The 18,017-nt window shown below is 33.9% G+C and overlaps 3 protein-coding genes across 10 annotated transcripts in view; 1 reads left to right on the forward strand and 2 right to left on the reverse strand.

Moving 5' to 3' along the window:
* Window positions 1-1,589, reverse strand: part of DNAI7 (dynein axonemal intermediate chain 7) — a 64,460-nt gene extending 62,871 nt beyond the window's left edge. The window contains exon 1 of one of the 3 annotated variants that reach the window (XM_074325912.2): window positions 1,499-1,589. Coding sequence is in view for 1 of the 3 variants with exons in the window: in XM_019737736.3 (XP_019593295.3) it covers window positions 1,499-1,501 (3 nt within the window). In the remaining 2 variants the exon portion in view is untranslated. Of the gene's footprint in view, window positions 1-1,342 lie in introns of all 3 variants that reach the window. The other 2 variants (XM_019737736.3, XM_074325911.2) reach the window with 2 other exon arrangements.
* Window positions 1,590-1,660: 71 nt separating this feature from the next.
* On the forward strand, window positions 1,661-8,365 carry ETFRF1 (electron transfer flavoprotein regulatory factor 1). Of its 2 annotated transcripts, none has more exons than XM_074325917.2 (3): window positions 1,661-1,783; window positions 4,065-4,152; window positions 4,234-8,365. In XM_074325917.2, exons 2-3 carry the CDS (start codon window positions 4,102-4,104, stop codon window positions 4,453-4,455), a joined length of 273 nt encoding a protein of 90 aa, XP_074182018.1. In that variant the 5' UTR covers window positions 1,661-1,783; window positions 4,065-4,101; the 3' UTR covers window positions 4,456-8,365. The 2 variants fall into 2 exon arrangements, with proteins under 2 accessions (XP_074182018.1, XP_074182019.1); XM_074325918.2 differs by having other exon boundaries at window positions 1,679-1,787.
* Window positions 5,576-18,017, reverse strand: part of KRAS (KRas proto-oncogene, GTPase) — a 100,314-nt gene continuing 87,872 nt past the window's right edge. For 3 of the 5 annotated variants that reach the window (XM_019737755.3, XM_019737747.3, XM_074325916.2), the window contains exons 5-6: window positions 14,564-14,687; window positions 5,576-9,933 (exon numbers count right to left, since the gene is read on the reverse strand). In XM_019737755.3, the coding sequence (XP_019593314.1) occupies window positions 14,568-14,687 (120 nt within the window). In that variant the 3' untranslated portion in view covers window positions 5,576-9,933; window positions 14,564-14,567. Of the gene's footprint in view, window positions 9,934-14,199; window positions 14,201-14,563; window positions 14,688-18,017 lie in introns of all 5 variants that reach the window. The other 2 variants (XM_019737771.3, XM_019737762.3) reach the window with 2 other exon arrangements.

The following is an 18,017-nucleotide window of genomic DNA, read 5'->3' on the forward strand; positions in this document are numbered from 1 at the left end:
AGTAGGGAGAATGCCATGTGAAGATTGGAGTTATGTTGCCACAAGTCAGGCTAAGAACTACCTACTGTAGGCTAGGAGGCAGGTCTGAACAGATCCCTCCCTAGCACCTGCAGAGGGAGCATAGCCCTGGCAACACCTTGATCTTGGACTTCTAGCCTCCAGAACTGGGAAACAATACGGTTCTATTGTTTAAGCCACTTAGTTTGTGGTACTTTGTTACTTGGCAGCCCTAGTCTGTTCCTGGAATCTGCATTTTCACAAGTATTCCAGGTGTGTTAGAAGCAGATGTTCCAAGAACATTTTGAGAAACATTAGTATAGGTACCTACGAAGAAACTTATATCTCATTGGAAAATAACAAATAGGTGCTTATCATTCCCTCAATTAATCAAGTTTCAAGATGGCTTAAAGCCTATTTGTTCTCCCTGACATGACAGTTCTTTACTATCTATTTCTTCCTCACACTTCTGGTAACCTCATATTTATCATTTAAAACACACCTTGAAAGCACTGCTCCTCCCTTCCCTGTCTCTTCACCCGTCCCTCTTCCTCAATTTCATCATTTTAAACTTCATGTTACTCATTGTAGAGGCTTCAATTGTTACAGTTGTAAAACTGTATTGTAATTACTTTGTTTAGTCTGTCTCCACACAGGAAGGGGTTGTAATACTCATGTTTGTAGCCTTGACTTGAAGCCTAGCACCAAGCACAAAGAATGAACTCTATATTTTCCTGTAAGTAATGAATTAAATAATTAACTAATTACACTTCCACTTCCTCTGATTTTAATCACAGAAAAAGATGGAAATCATTTTTTTTTTAAAAATGGGAAAAGATGATCTTATAGCTACATGTTGGCCTGTGTTCTTGGAGAAGACAGCTGAGGAGCGCAGAAAAACAAAACAAGAAGCTTTATCATACTTAATAAATTCAGGGCAGGCTGTGTACCTTGAATCAAAAACCAATGTATCCACAAAAGATAACATAAAAGTAACTTTTCAAAGCAGCATAAATTCAACAGCTTTTAATTAACTGCAAATAATCTTATTTGCCCATCTAACACGCTGAGGAGATATAAAAACGCATTTCTGCCAAATTGCAATAAAAAAGCAATTAATCATAATTGGAAGTCACAACCGAGTTTCCCTGAAAATAAGACCATGTCTTATATTGTTTCGCACGCATTAAGAGCTTATGTTCAGGGAATGTCATCCTGAAAAGTCATGCTGGGCTTATTTTCCAGTTAGGTCTTATTTTCCCGGAAAAAGGGTAGGTTGAGACCAACTTTTAAACCTAGTAACAGTGCGAGGTTAGGACACCACTTGGCCGCAAGGGACTCCCACCTGTCTGCCTGATCCTGGACACGGGAAGGCCACAGGTCAGGTGAAGGCGCGGACCCAAGGGTATAAATAAGACAGGCTCATTACATCATGTAACACCGGTGAAGGGGAATCAGTGCTCGCCCCTTCACCTGGTTCTCCCATTTTTTTCCTGCTCACCATCCTGCGGGAAGCACGACCTCAGCCGTCTGCAAAGTCGGAGCTAAGTTGTGTGGACAGACGCTCTCGGGGTTGTCAGGACGACAAGCCCCGCCCACTTGCGACCCAGTGACACAGCGCCGAGCTTCCCTTAAGATTCTGCGCAGTCGCGCTGGGTTCTTCCGGACAGTGCCCCGCCCCCTCCCCTGACAGGTTGCCCTCCCTCCAACCCTCACCCTGCTTCGTGGTTGACGGACGGAGTGGTGGATGCAGTCTGAATCTTTTACGGCTGTGGCGGGCCGAAAAGTGCGTGAGTGCAGCTGCGGGGGTGTTTTGTTTTTTTCCGGATCCTGGGGTCAGGAAGTGGTGAAGTATGCTCCGAGAGGACCACCGGGTGTGGGAAAGGGTTTCTGAGCGTCCTCTGACGTTGGCGGTCTCGCTCCGTTTCCCTGGAGTGTGTTGGGCGAACCTTTCTGTGAGGTTGTCCGGAAGGACAGGGGCCGCCGGCTACGCGATTAGGTCAAGTGACTGACACCCGAGTCGGATGCCTGGGTCACCACAGCTTAGGCCAGCGGGGTGACGGGGCTCAATTGGCAATTTAGATAAAGAGGCAAATTGGCTGTAAGTCGGTTGCTTATTTTGAAATTAATGACCTTCGGATTCTTCTCTCCGCACATGATTCTATTTACTTCCTGTACAAGGTATATTCTGTTTCTTCCTAAGAGCCGCTGTATACAAGAACTGGAAATGATTTGAAGCAATTCCTGGCTCAAGTATTACTTACAGATGAAGGTCGCTGAGGCCTAGCAAGACTCACTGTTATTTGCCCAAGGTCACAAATTGTAATAACCAGTAACACAATCTTCAGAATTTCAGTCGCCTCACCAAATGAAGCAACACTGGCAACTTAGACCAACAGAAAACTAAAGAAATTAAGCGCCTTCCAAAGCCTAATTGAATTCTCTGATTTTAGGACCTAAATGAACATCAACCATAATGGAAAAAATTGGCATTGTGTCCACCCGATAGGATGCAATGCAACGAACAAACCATCATGTCTAGTATTTTTGCCCAAACTACACAACCTGAATCTAGTCATGAGTTAACATCAAAACGAGGCACATTCTACAGAATAAATGGGCAATGTGTAATTTTGGACTGGATCCTTTTTCTGTATGAAGGGCATTTTTAGGACAATTGCTCTGATGGTTGTATTATTCTGTAGGAAGAAGTCCTTGATCATAGGAACTACACTCTAAAGCTGTGCCGTCCAGTGTGGCAGCAACTAAGTCATGGGCACCTATAAGCACTTACAATATAGCTAGCATGACACCTTGAAATAATTATTTTGAATAAAAATATTTATTTTTTAATATGGACTACTAGAAAATGTAAGATTACATTGGTGGCTCACATTATATTTCTATTGGACAGCTCTGCAAAGTATTCAGGCTGATAGGACAGCATTTTAGCAGCTTCTTAAATAGTTCAGGAACAAAGGTTATTAGTACTGTTAGTCCTAGCAACTTTGCTGCAAGACTAAAATTATTTAATGAGGGACAGAAAGTATAAAAGTTTTCTTAGGTCACTGGGAAAATGGGAATTACAGAATTTTCAGGGAGGCTGCAAATGACATTAACATTTACTTTGGGCCTAACAAGAACTAAATGCTTATGATGTTAGGAATTTTATGACTTAATCCCCACAATCGTAACAAGTATTGGGCATTATTTTCTCTGTTTAGGCCATCAGGGTGTCTAAGGAGCTGCCTCCCTAGCAGCATTAACACATTACATATAATTAGCTCACTGCATGTTGCCAGCTCCCTCATGTAACCCCTTATGGGTTGTTCACTTGGCCTGTTCACCACCAATCTTACTTGCCCATCTAACATTAACTGGGAGCCTGGCTTGGCTCATACAAGTTTCTCCTATTCTAGCCTTTCTTAGGATGACACCCTTCTAGATTTGATCAGGCCTCAATGTCCTCCTAACAGATCTGGCTTTGCCTTGAGAGCAGAATACAATCTTCCTTTTGATAAAGAAAACTGAGGCTCAGAAAGGTTAAGTAACCTGTATATTATATAGCTGAGATTCAAATCTACCGTGTTTCCCCGAAAATAAGATCTAGCCAGACAATCAGTTCTAATGCGTCTTTTGGAGCAAAAGTTAATGTAGTAAAATAAGACCAGGTCTTATATTAATATTTGGTCCAAAAGACGCATTAGAGCTATTGTCCGGCCAGGTCTTATTTTCGGGGAAACACGGTAGTTCTAATTCATTCTACTCTCGGGTAAAAGGATGTACGCCGTACACAACCTACCTCTAACAATCCATTTTCTCTCATTCCCTCATAGGACTTGTCGCAATTCATAATTATCTTGTTTGCTTATGTTTCCCTCAGGCAGTTAGTTCTATGAGAAAAGGTATTCTATCTGACATGTTTATAGCTATATCCCAGTCCCTGGAACACAAGAGTGCTCAAAATATTAATTGGATGAAAGTTAGCATCTTCCCAATATGTAAAATCTTTTCTCTTTGCTTTTTTTTGACTGTAAGTTATTTGCAAAAAATTTTCATTTCTTTAGGTATGCTATGTATAAAAGGGGATATTTTCCATGACAAATGAAAATGGCCAATTCTTTAAGAAGAGAAGTATTGAATCTTTATAAAAATGTAAGTAATTACACTGCCAATTTTAGAAATGTTTCTATATGACATGGATTGTTGAGAAATATATAATCTTTCTTTTTTAAGCTGCTGTACCTTGGACGAGACTATCCAAAAGGAGCAGACTATTTTAAAAGGCGTCTGAAGAATGTTTTCCTTAAAAACAAAGATGTAAAGGACCCAGAGAAGATCAAAGAACTTATTGCACGGGGCGAATTTGTAATGAAAGAGCTAGAAGCTTTGTATTTCCTTAGGAAATACAGAGCTATGAAACAACGCTATTATTCAGATACCAACGAAACTAACTGATCATTACTGTATTTGACCGAAAATCAGTGCCAGCTGTTTAACAAATATTATGAAAATAATTCCAACTTAAAATGGCAAGACACATCATATACACATCATATAAACAATACCTAGGCTGCCTTATTGAACTAAAATAGTTTCAGCTTCTATTCATACTGAGCTTTATTAGCAAACTTTTATGTTCAATTTTTATAATAAAATAGCAATTTAGCTACATAATGTTCCCAAATACTAAATGTAAATAAATGAGCACCAATTCTAAATGAAAAGACTTCAAATAGCTTTTGTAACTTCAAATAGGTGTTTGCCAATTACTCTTAGCCCACTTCTCCATTTTACTGACAGTGCCACTTAATTCCTATTTAACTAGGCAAAATAATTTCTTGCACATTTATTCCTTTGACTTTTGAAGGAGTACCTTATTTTTGACCCCATTTGGTACATTAGCAAGGTTCACTACAAAACACTTAGCACCTGGTCATGATTTAAAAGTGCAGTTCTAGAAATAATAATATATGGAGTTAAGATTAGTACTGATCTTGAAATAACCCTGGTTCCCCGTTAATGGTTGATGGGCAAATAAGACTGGTGAAGAGCAAACAACCCGTACGAGGGTTACATGAGCTGGCAACATCCATCCAGTGGGGTAGATGATACTTCTTTATGTGTAATTCATTAATGCTGCTCGAGTGGCAGCTCCTTAAAGACACCATGACAGTCTGCCAATGGTTGGCTTCACATACATACCTATTCAATACTTCCATTATTTTGCTGTTGGCTCCCTTTGGGCCTTAAAACAAATCACCTGTTGTGTATCAATTACCTTCGGTAAAAGTAATACTGTTATTCTATTCATTTGTCATAAAGGCAGATCTGTTTTGCATCCACTTCTAAATGAGTTAACATGGCAACGGACTTAAACCTAAGATGGTCGTAGGTTTAAGCAAAATCTAAACCTTTACATAATGTTCACAGCACCTTTCATAAATAAAGAATATTTCTAACTTATAAGCTGCAAAAAAAAAGATTTACTAATATATAATAGTGTCTGTGGCTTATGTACTATTCCCTATCAATTGTGGGACAATTGTTTCAAATTTCTACCAAGAAATACACACTATCATAGTCACCATAACTATTTTTATTACATTACAATAATTAGGAGCAGTACAGTTCATGACAAAAATATTACAAATTTCAGATCACTTCACAGCACATACTCCTATAAACATTTAAAAGTTAATTTTAATTAAAAGAGTGGTCATTTTTAAATTTAATGTTTGATATGACCAACATTCCTAGGTCTGCGCAACCAAATGATGGAAAACAACTGGATCACACTGCATATGTCCCACAAAAAAAAAAAGCACAATATACAAAATGTGCATGTTTCAGTTTACACTATACAAAAATAGTTAAAATACATTCCAGGTAAACATGTTACATTAAGAAATAGTACTAGTAAGAAATTGGCACTCAAAGGAAAAATGCAAAAGTATTTTCAACATGAAAACACAAGACAGTGGAACTGGAAACTTTTGGATAAAACATTACATAACCCATTTTGCTGTATGGGGAGGGGGAGCCTCTGTAATTGACATTTCTGCAGGTAATAACTTTGTTTTTCCTAAATTCATCTAAATTACCTAGCATCATCCCAAACAGGCACTTAAAACTATTAAACTAAAGTAGGTATTAATCTAGTTATGACTATAAGAGCTGATATGAATATATCTAGAAAGAAATCATTTTCATTTTCTAAAGGAATTTATAGCTACTAATTGTATGCTGTTCAATTTACCAATGCAGATTTCATGCTACCCAATATTAACACAGAAGTTATTAAATATAAATTCAGTTTTATAGTAACTGATGGGTTAAAAATCAAGAATCATCAAGAAATTATTACTTTTTGACAAATGTAAATACAGTTTTTACTGCCTACAAAAAAACCTACAAAAAAATGGCAAGAAAAAAAAAAAATCACTGGAATACAAATGAGATGAACTTGTGCAAACTGCAACTTAACACAATGTTTCTCTATATATTAGGACAAAATTGTGCAATGGTGGCAAAGGTTTTGATAACCTCTAATAAAAGTCAGGTTCTAAATTCCTGTGCAGTGTGACTCAGTTAAAATAGAGCCTAGAATTCCTAATTGGGAATATTCACTCAAATTATACTACATACTTCTGCTACATTCTTCCACAAACATCTTCATGACTAAGACTATGTAATTGAGCAATTTTTTTCAACTTCAACAAAGATTTTTATCTTTAAGGCTGTATTAATTAGATAGCATTTATGTTATTTCTAAGATCATCTCTCCCCTTTTAAAATCTATAAAAACAAACCTTTTGTCAAATCATTCAAAACTCACATAATAGAGGATCATTATTACCAATGCCTGAAAAAAACTGCCCAGCTACATCAAAAATCCAAGAGTCCTAAAAATCCCCTCATTCAGTTATGGACTGTGATTATTGAAGTATGGCCATTTCTTTCTCTTGTGTAAAAATAAGAGGTACTATGTTAAGTCTTAACATCCTACCTAATGTTCCATGAACCTATAGTTTAGCATAGAATCTCAGAATGATTTTTACACAAGCTTCCTTTTCTGTGAATTAGTTCAGGCATCTGTTTATTCAGACCCAGATAAACAAAACTATTTTAGAATTCAATATTTGATTTTAAAAGTCTATTTTAATTACTTGTACAAAGAGACCAACTAGAGTATTACATACTTGGGAATTTTAATATTATCTGACATACAACTTAATGTGTACTATAACTGTTCCAATAGAATCACACAATTATGCCAAATAAAAATACAATCAAGTTTACTCCTTTAAAACAATGAAGTAAGGTGACATATAAAGAAGCTTGATTAAAGTTACATTGGAATCAGAGCAAAATGATTACTCCAGAACTGGAAGAAACCTTAGAGACCAAATCCCTTCCTTACAAAACTAAAATATGCATTACGTCTTCTCTGGGTCGTGTGCCAAATTCCTCATGAAGATATTATACGCCACGCTAGAATATAAGTGCTACTTTAGGATATACATTATGTTCCTTATACCATAATATCCCCAGTGCTTTGTGTCGTGCCTGGCAACTTAGTAGGCACTCAAATATTTGTTGAATAAAAGAACTGTGCTAAAAAGTAAGTCCTATGCATTAAAATTTAAAGTATTTTTCATTGTAAGATTTTAGTTATTAAAAAAACACAATGTATCACTGTCGGGCTAGTCCTAATTATAAATTATCTAAGGAATTCTTTCAGCACTACCTTTATTAAATTCTTCCACTGGAGAGGGTTCTGTCTACTCACTGCATGAAAATTCCTACGTAGTCAATGGACCAGGCAGCAAAGAGATGATCAAGATTAAATTGCTGTATCCACCACCTGAAAATTACCTATTAGGTCAATTGCCATTATAGTATCTGTCAAATGATGTAGAGCTAAAGGAAATAAAGATGTAGGGCATTTTGATGTGACCTGGTAGGAAGCTTTCCAAAAGATACCCAAAACAGCAATAAATCTTGAGGTTAGGGGAATTAGAAGTATTAAAAGAAAGAGAATCAGGTCATGGGGCATGGAGAAGGGTAGGCAGGCAAGATGGCACTAATATGGGAGAGGAGTCCTGAAACAGGACGGAGGGTATTCAAAAATAAACACCTCTTGCACAATTTTGCCTAAGACTGGCACTAAAGATGATAACACAGGTAAAAGTTACAGATTGTGCTGAGACTGACAAACAGGTATATTTTTTATGTAAACTGAATGTAAATCACATGGTTGTAAGGCTAGCTATATAGCCTTGAGATGACTTCTTTTAACATGAAGAAATGGATAGTAAGTGATTTGCCCCAAATCGGAGTTATTAAAAAATCTTTAAGTCACCTTCCTCTTGGTCCAGTAATATTTTCATACCATCTCACTTCGAACATTTTAAAATAAGCAACATTTTAAAATAAGTAACATTTTAATGCACTGAAAGAATCATTTTGTCAATTTACCTATTTTAAGCATTAGATATTCTTAAATATAGGACTTGTAAAGTATTTAGGAAATACTGGAGACTTTGAAACTTTTTCACTTCATTGTTTAAAAACAATTAAAGTCTTGCCCTACCCCCAACACCAATATCTCATTTAAAATAATTTTTTTTAAAGTTCTGTTGTCTTTTTTTTAAGTAATGTTCCCAACCTGTTAGCAGAACCACCACATTGTGAGAATGTATCTTGCTGAGCTAGCCAAACTCCCTCCTAGTCCCCATTTTTGACCAACCAACGCATGACAACAGTGGGAGACTATCGGGATGCAGTCCGTACTATGAAACTCTCAATGAAGCTCAAAGTTCACACAGCATCTCGCCTTCAACCTTGGTCTTTTCAACACCCCCTAAGCTAATTGGCCCATGTGATCTTTAAAATCACTACCAGAATTAAAATTATTTTGAAAGACTGAACGTCAAGAAAAGATTTCAAGTTATGCTAAGCAAAAGCAATATGACACAGGGAGACTACATTTAATTCCTATGAGAATTTTTATACATTTAAAAATGTTTTCAATTATTACAAAAATTTAGTAGCATGTAAATATAGCCCCCAAATGGTTGCTAATCTTTATTACATACTGGGTCTGCCTTAGCAGGAAAAGCTATTCAGAGTATTATAGGAATTTATCTAATGTGGAAAGTAAATGGCCTTTTAATATTTTCCATTGCCTTGTATTTTTTTCCATTTTTTCCATTTTTATAGAAAAAATATAATATTTGGGGGAACATGACTATGACAAACACCAGTGGAAAGAGGAAGAAACCTTTGTGAACAGTGTAACTTTACATTCATTAAGCATGACTGAAACTAGAGGACATGATGCCTACAAGATGAATCTACAGGAAGCCCAGAAATTCGTGTTCCCTCAATGTTTCGGTAAAACCAATCATGAAATCTCAACTGAAGTTACAATTAGTAATTAATCCATATATGTGACTACATAAAATACAGAACAGGGATAATTCAAAACTTCATTAATTTGTTTCACACCAAAATTCACAATTGGTAAGAAAAATAGGAAGTAATAAACTGCATGCACCAAAAATCCCAAGACAGAAATCTCAGGTATACAGTTTCTTTTTTGTAGTTCAAAAACCAAAACTCAGGGAATACTGGCACTTAGAGGAAAAGTTTCCACTGTCATTTTAAAATAAGCATTCAAGATAAAAGCTAACAGTTTGGATGGAGCAGAAAGAAAATTAGGTAATGCTAAAACAAATGCTAATAATTTAGTGTAATGTACAAAAATTACCACTTTTACTTAAGTATGCCTTAAGAAAAAAGTACAAATTGTATTTACATAATTATACACTTTGTCTTCGACTTCTTTTTCTTCTTTTTACCATCTTTGCTCATCTTTTCTTTATGTTTTCGAATTTCTCGAACTAATGTATAGAAGGCATCGTCAACACCCTGAAATATATAACAAGTATTAAAATGTGAATATATATGATAGTTTGAGGTAGAGATAATAAAAAGGATATATTACTATTAGAAACACTGATATTGAGAAAGAGTAAGAACACTTTACATTTCTCTTTAGGCAACTGAGTATGTATCAGACTTTTGAGATGTTTCAATGTCTTCTTCATGGATATTTTGTCAACATTATACATGGGAACACTGATTTTCACAAAAGGCAATGAAAATTAATGGCACAGAATCTTACATAAGCTTCACAAATAACTTTTTCCCAGAATTTAAAATGGGTTCATATTGACACACCTCAATCACCAAAATCCAAATGCGTATGTGAGTGAATATGTATTTACCCTTAATTATCCCTGAGTTTCTAGATATTTAGATATAAGCCATGCAAGTATATACTATTTTCATAAATATTCACAGTAACAAGATTTGAGCTCTGGTTCAATACTTATTTAAATCTAATTAAAAATTAGGAAGTAAACAGTATTTGAATATTCTTTTAGTTTTCAAATAATATACTATACTAAGGCATTAGTTTCAATTCATATATTTATGTAAACAAGAAACTTAAAGTGACCCCAACATGAGGCACTACTTTGAAAAATTTAATATTCTCATTTGTGGAGAAATAAGCCAAATCATTTAAATAGTGGTGTAATTTACCAATTTGGAGAAGATTCTATTTTATTTATTATTGTTTTAGTTTCTGTTTAGTATATTTATTATTCAAAAGTTTATCATATAAAGCCAAATGCTGTATCTTCAAAGAAATTTCCATTTGGTCATTTTGGCCTACATCTATTTGTGATCAAAGCTAGGTATCTAAATCAGTAATGGTTGAAAGTGATTACAAGTCAGGATAATTTTCAACCTAATAATTCATAATGTGAAAAGTAGCACTCTGAATACGGGGGTAGATTTTAAACCTGCAATACTAAAATTGTACGAGATCAATACATAAGTCAATTCTTGTTAAGTCCATGTTAAAGAGCAAATTAAATGTAAAAGCAAAATAAAAAATTAAAGAAAAAAAATAAGCCTCTACGTAGTTTAAACTCTGTTCAATTGAGTAGTAACTTTTTTTTAAAAGCCTCTTAATATAATGTTTTCAAACCTAGCCACTAGAGGAAGTCATGTAGGAACAAATACGCAACAAAGTTTTATATATCAAGTCAATTTAAGAATGAAGAAAATTGTTTTTTCTACTCACTTTAACCACCTCTGTTGAATACTCATATGAACACATTTGTTATCTTGAAAATAATTTAAAATTTAAAAGTGACATGATTTCTCCTTTACTGAATTACTAAAATCTTCTACAAGTAGTATTTCAGAACAACAGCAAACCTAACAGGGCCTTTTCATTCAAGTTACATTTATCTAATTTTTCACGACAGATCTAAAATTCAGAAAACTATTACCAATATTCTTAAAGAAATGAATGCAGAGTGGGAATGAAAGGCTTGCTCACATTTAAACAAATAGTAGTAGGATAAAAATCAATATTATGGATTTGAATACTAGTAAATAGAAGTCCCCAATAAAGCCCCAAACCGCACTCACTGATGCTCTCCACTTTGTTATCATTACTGACACAGCATACGGTTTTGTCTCACCCAAAGGAGAGGGAAAGTGATAAGACAACTTACTAGCAATACAAGCAAGGCTTAATATATATAAACCCTCATAGTAACCTTGACAAAGAGCGAAGAACTTCAGTGATATAATAAAGAATAATTATTTTACAGTTCGCCAACCCTTGACTAATTTATAATCATAAATCCTTAGAATGGGATGGAATACTTAAAAAAAAGGATCTAATCCAACTCCCATACCCTTCACAAATTCCCTTTGATCACACACCCTTATGTAGTCTACTCCATTTCAACTTTTATAATGAAGGGAAAAAATGTCAATGGTATTAAAATAGTGAAGCAGATAAAATAAAAAACCCACGATGGGTATAAAGAAGACAAATTTTAAGGTGAGAACAACACAAGTATTTAGGAGACAATGAAAACCGAATTTGTTAATACTACCTTCTTCTAAGATTCTGATAAATACTTTAGATTCATGTTGCACTGAACTTTCTATACAATCTTACTAAAATTAAATAATTTCAATGACTATAGAAATGTTACAATCAAAACAGGGCAGTAAGTTCCTTTTTTTATATGGGAACTAGTCATTCATATATACATACAAAAGGCAAAAAAAAAAGTATTCCAGTAATTATTTTGTTTAAATGCATCCATTTTAGGACTAAGAAAAACTAACTTGTTTCTATTCATCATTGTCAAAGTAATTTTGTAAAAATATTTTTATTTAAAATGTTAAGTATTACCAAGTATATTTTCTTTACATAAATAAATGCTATCCATGTCCACTAAAAAAACAAGGATTCATTCATCATGCCCAACAATTATTTGACATTCACACTACAGTCACTAAAAATATAGTTTGCAAAAATTAGAAATTTTAGAAAAGTATATACTTCTACCTTTGTTTTAAATAAAAATGAAAGCATAAAACTTATTTTAAAAATTAAATTTAATCCCTTAAATCTGGAATGGCTACTGTAATTTATCAAGTTTAATTTTTCAAATTGCATTGCAATGTTAAATTTTGTCAATTACTTCTACATTAAGATATTACTTTACACAATGATACTCAAAAAATATTAAGAATTCATAAATGTCAATAAAAATTAATGCCAGTCATGCTTTGTTTCTTCTTCTAAATTCAATAGATTAGTATTAGACCACGTAATATCCTTTGGGACTGTGTCTACTATTCAGATGTGTATTTTACTTTTGGGAGATACATTAATTATTTCAGACCTTAAACTTATATAACAAAGATTACCAAGATGAAATACTGCCAATCTGTGACAACACATATGGACCTTGAAAATATCACACTAAACGAAGTCAGATGGAAAAAGTCAAGAACCATACGATTTCACTCATTTGTGGAATATAAAACTGAAAGCAACAAATGAACAAGACAGAAAAAAACTCACAAACACAGACAACAGTGTGGTGGTTATCAGAGGGAAAAGGGATGGAGAGAGGTAGAAAAGGGTAAAGGGTGGTCAAATATATGGTGATGAAAGGAGATCTGACTTAGGGTGGTGAACACACAATTAAAAAAAGAACAAAAACCCTTAGTTTAATCAGCACAATAAATGATATCTTACAATTTTATTTAATATTCTCATAGAACATTTTATATTATAAACAATACACATCAAAATCTTAAGCTTTGGCAGAACTTTTGTCATCTGTTGAGTGAAATATTTTCTGAGCAAGACCAAATTTAATATGGGTTGGTTCAGAAAGGAAACTGAGAAATTCCAGTCAATAAATCCAACCAGGCAGCTACTATGTGCCAGGAATCTCATTAGGCTATGGCCATGCAAACATTAAAAATATATGATTCTGGCTCTCTAAGAGTCTACTACTGTATAGGAATCAAACATAAAAGAGATTGTTTCAATTTAGCATGGTAAAGGTATAACAGTTAAGAACAGTTTACTGGACAATACACAGGAAGGGCATTACATTCAGTCTAAGGGTTTAAAGAAAGATGCTTAGAGAATAGGAGATAGAGACTCATGAGTGTTAGCTATAATTAATAATACTAAGGGATAAGAATATTGGCATTCCAAACAAAAGCAACAGCCAAGACTCAAGAGAAGGTAAGAAAAAAACATGGTGTTGATACATAAGGACAAAAAAATTTCAGGCAAGAGGAGTTTTTAAAGATAAAGCCAAAGCTGGAGGTGTAGGAAGATATCAGGAGCCATATATAACACGTTATGAAATGAGATTTTATTCCATAGTCAGTGACTTGATTTAAAGATAAGAGAATATTTCAAGTATTTATCTCTCTGGTTGAACTGTGAATGAAGGCTGCCACAGGTAAACCAAATTAACAGGTTATAATAGTCCCAGTAAGAAATGAAAAGGGCCTGAACTAATAATGTGGTAAAAGAAAGTAACATCATAGGAATTTGTGGTTGCCTCCAAATAGGGGTGAAAAAGAAGGATGTAGGAGTCATCCCAAGACTCCCACGTTTCTCATTTAGGTAAAAAGTGATGTTGATGCCATTGAGTCAGAGAACATAGGCAGCATTAGCTATTTACGTGTTAGAAAGTCCAAAAGATAGTAAGAGGGGCCCTTTGCTACCTTCTGGCCCATTCAAACTTACTACTCTGTGCAGCTTCTCAAATGTTTTCCTCACTAAACCCTACGATGGAGGTAGAGTAGTCTATAGCCATCAAAACTGCCACAATTATAACTAATACCCATTAGATCAAAATTAAAAATGTACTAATTATGGAAATAAACTATAGGTTTCTTGTTTTTTAAGGAAAGACATCTTATTTATATTTTCTTTACTTAAAATCCTTCCTGGAAATTAAAAAAAAAAATGTTTTTTAAACTTCATTCCCCTTTTACCTTTTTCATCCCCACAACTGTCTTCCCATCTGGGATTTATCGTTTAATACTTCAAGCTAGAATCCCACAACTAGGTAGTTCTAAAGTGGTTGCTACTTTGTTACCATTGAAAGACATCCGCTTTCTGCCAAAATTAATATGCTGAACTTACCAGATTACATTACAATGCATTTTTTAATTTTCACACAGCCAGGAGTCTTTTCTTCTTTGCTGATTTTTTTCAATCTGTATTGTCGGATCTCTCTCACCAATGTATAAAAAGCATCCTCCACTCTCTGCATTGTAAAACACAACTTCTTTAAAGTCTGTTTCATTGGTAATAGTAATTTATTGGGACAGCCATGTGCAAGAAGTTTGAAATTATGTGCTTGAGAATTTCTTTTTAAAAAAGACATCAGATTGTTTGAATAAAACGGGGGATGCAGTTTAAAAATATGGCTTGAATCCTGGTTTGTTCTTTCAAGTCAGTTTTGTTTTGTAATGGAATTAGACTTTTTAAAAAAATTTAAATTAGCAATTAGGGGAGATTATGGAAATCTAAGAAGTGCATGTATTAGTACCTGTGTATTGATTAAAGCAATTTTGGTTTGCTAGTTATGGTGTTAATCAAAACCTAAACTGAAGTTAGATTTAAATTACCGTGTTTCCCCGAAAATAAGACCTAGCCGAACAATCAGCTCTAATAAGTCTTCTGGAGCAAAAATTAATATAAGACCCAGTATTATACATATTCTATTATACATTATATTATATATTATTCCCAGATATATATTATATTAGACCCAGTCTTATATTATAGCAAAATAAGACCAGGTCTTATATTAATTTTTGTTCCAAAAGATACATTAGAACTGATTGTCCGGCTAGGTCTTATTTTCGGGGAAATACGGTATTTCTTTGACTTAGGGCAAGCAAGTGATTTATGTGCTACTGATCCTTACCCTTCCTACTCAAACCCTGCATGGCAAGTGAGAAAAATGGTACAAAAGAGACTGTAACCTTTGTCTAGGGAAAAACACACACACACACACACACACACACACACACACACACACATCTCAAAATAAAGTCAGGTCAAGAGACTGGAATCTTGAATTCCATCTTGAATAACAACACTATCTAGCCCATTTGTAGGGTCAACAAGTGGAGCTGAGACTGGGACTTTTGTGGGTGGATTAACCACATTATTTAAATAAAAATGCTAAATGAGGGCTGTTCACCATAATATGAAAACATGAATTGTTTAAAATACAAAGAACAGTAACAATGCATTCTGTATCCTTATTACAAGTCTTAAAAATAATTTTTAGAATAGTATCCAATTATACCTGCCTTATATCTTGTATTCTAATTTAAATATTCTAAACAAAGGGGATTTCTCTTGCGTAAGGCTATGGAAAGAAAAATATGAAAACAAATACAATCATATATGGCTAAATAGAGACCAACAGTTTTTAATGTCTTTTCCAGTCCAGAAATTAGCAGTAGCCAACGGGGACAAAGTGTTTACTTAACTGTACTGCTAGTTTATCCAGAAAAACATACCACCAAAGTAGAAGCTTATATCTAAAAGAGACACACTCAAATATTAATGTACATATGGTGCAAATTAACTTAGAAGATGTAATATTTGTAATTATTCTCAAAGAAAGATGTAAATGTTTAGGAAAGCTGGTATACTTTACTGCACATTTAATTTAATCTGTTTATTCAATTTTAGTTTTTAGGAATGAATTACTCACTATGTGGACTGGAATATTTCAACTCTCTGGGATTGGTAACATCAGGTCTTTCTACGAACCAAATGCGACCAAAGGGACACAGCACCTAAATAGCTAGTACATATCAAATGTATGATTTGTAGTTTTAAATTCAACCAGGCCCAGAGAATCAGCCGTTTAAGTATTAACTGAAGTAAGTCGACAGCTAAGGCTTAATTTTTGCATGCAGAAGTCATTGCACATGAACTGCTTATAACAGTTAAAAGAAGAAAGGTACTTCAATTATTTAGGGTATAGTAATTTTTATAAATCTCAAGAATATATTAAGAACTGCTTTAGTACAGCTTGGTAATTTACCATGAAAGTAAAACTTTAATTTAAAATTCGTAAAATTAAGTTTCAGTTAAGGAGTAGGGATTCAAATAATATGTTGATTATATATTAAAATGTACATCTCAAGTTACTTATACTACTCAGTGATATATTTCTATTCAGCTACCTAATGTAAAAATCACAATGGCCCAAGCAAATCTGTATCTTTTTTGTAATGGAATAAGTTTAATCAACTAGCTAGCTAAGTTAACTACAAAATAAAAATTTCTAACCATTTTCTGAAATCATTAAATATGTTGGTACTTTAAATTATATAATCACTTGCACCTGTACATAAAATTTTTAGTATTTTTATTTATCATTAATTCTCAAGTGGAGAGGATTTATTTTCACTAATAACTCCTTGAAAAAAATCATGTATTAGAAATTCTCATTAAATAAGGTAAATAATTTAAGGCATTAAAATGACTTGTAAAGTAAAATGTAAAGCATGAGCTGGCATTTAAGACATTTAACACATTTCAATTTGAAAATCATGCAAGAAATTTAACTTTACACACATACACACACACACACACACACACACACACACACAGAGATCAAACAAACCAGGTTAAAGCTCATATTTTTTAGGAATATAAACTTGTATTCCTGTTTTAAAAAAAGTCGTAAGGTCAATGTAGAAGTACTAAAACATACTACAAGAGAGGAAAAACACAGTTGGTCCTCTACTAATTTAGCAGAAGCAAATTCTGATTGCAACTCATTTTTAAAATCAGTGTGAACGTGTCTGCATTTTGTGTGCACATCCCCATCACCAAGACCAGAACATATGATTTTTGTTTCCAGCAATGCAGAGAGAGAATCGGAAGCTAGTAATTACAAAGAAGAGATTACGACCCACCACCAAGATAATTCAGTATTAAGACCTTAGTGGATAAGATAATTAACAACACCGAAAAAGTTATTCCAGAGTGACTTTTTTCATTTATTTTACTAATAGGGAATTTAAATTAGATTTTCAAGAATCAGTTATTTACCATATTTTCTCAGATTTAAACACTATTTGTTGATAACTAACTTGAAGGTCATATTGACATCAAGAGAGTATTATTTATACTTGTGTACACTTACAAACCACTGGCACTGGCACAGAACACTGGTTTCATATTCCAAAACTTGTAGGTTATTTTTAAAGATAAAGTGAAGCTGAAACACATTTAATACCCAATTGTGGCTACTCCTGAAGCTCTTAACTGGCACTCAATTATTTATTTTTGAGAATATGGCTTATTGCCACATAGACTCATTTTCAAATGTCGCTTACTAAACTTTAAGGACGATTGAAAATATTTATATAGAACAAAATTGCATATTATGCATGTAAATTTTTTTAATCAAGAGATTTGACAGTATTTTCTGCTCAGCTGTTATCTGAAAATATACTTGTGAATGAAAGAAATAGAGTACTACACACTAGAAAAGAACTGTTAATAAACAACATTATTCTATATCCTGGTGGCTATAATGCTTTCAGTAAGAGATTTCATT

This window comes from Rhinolophus sinicus, chromosome 1, assembly GCF_057876585.1.
Source record: "Rhinolophus sinicus isolate RSI-liver-muscle chromosome 1, RSI-T2T, whole genome shotgun sequence".
In the NCBI taxonomy this organism is placed as follows: domain Eukaryota; kingdom Metazoa; phylum Chordata; class Mammalia; order Chiroptera; family Rhinolophidae; genus Rhinolophus; species Rhinolophus sinicus.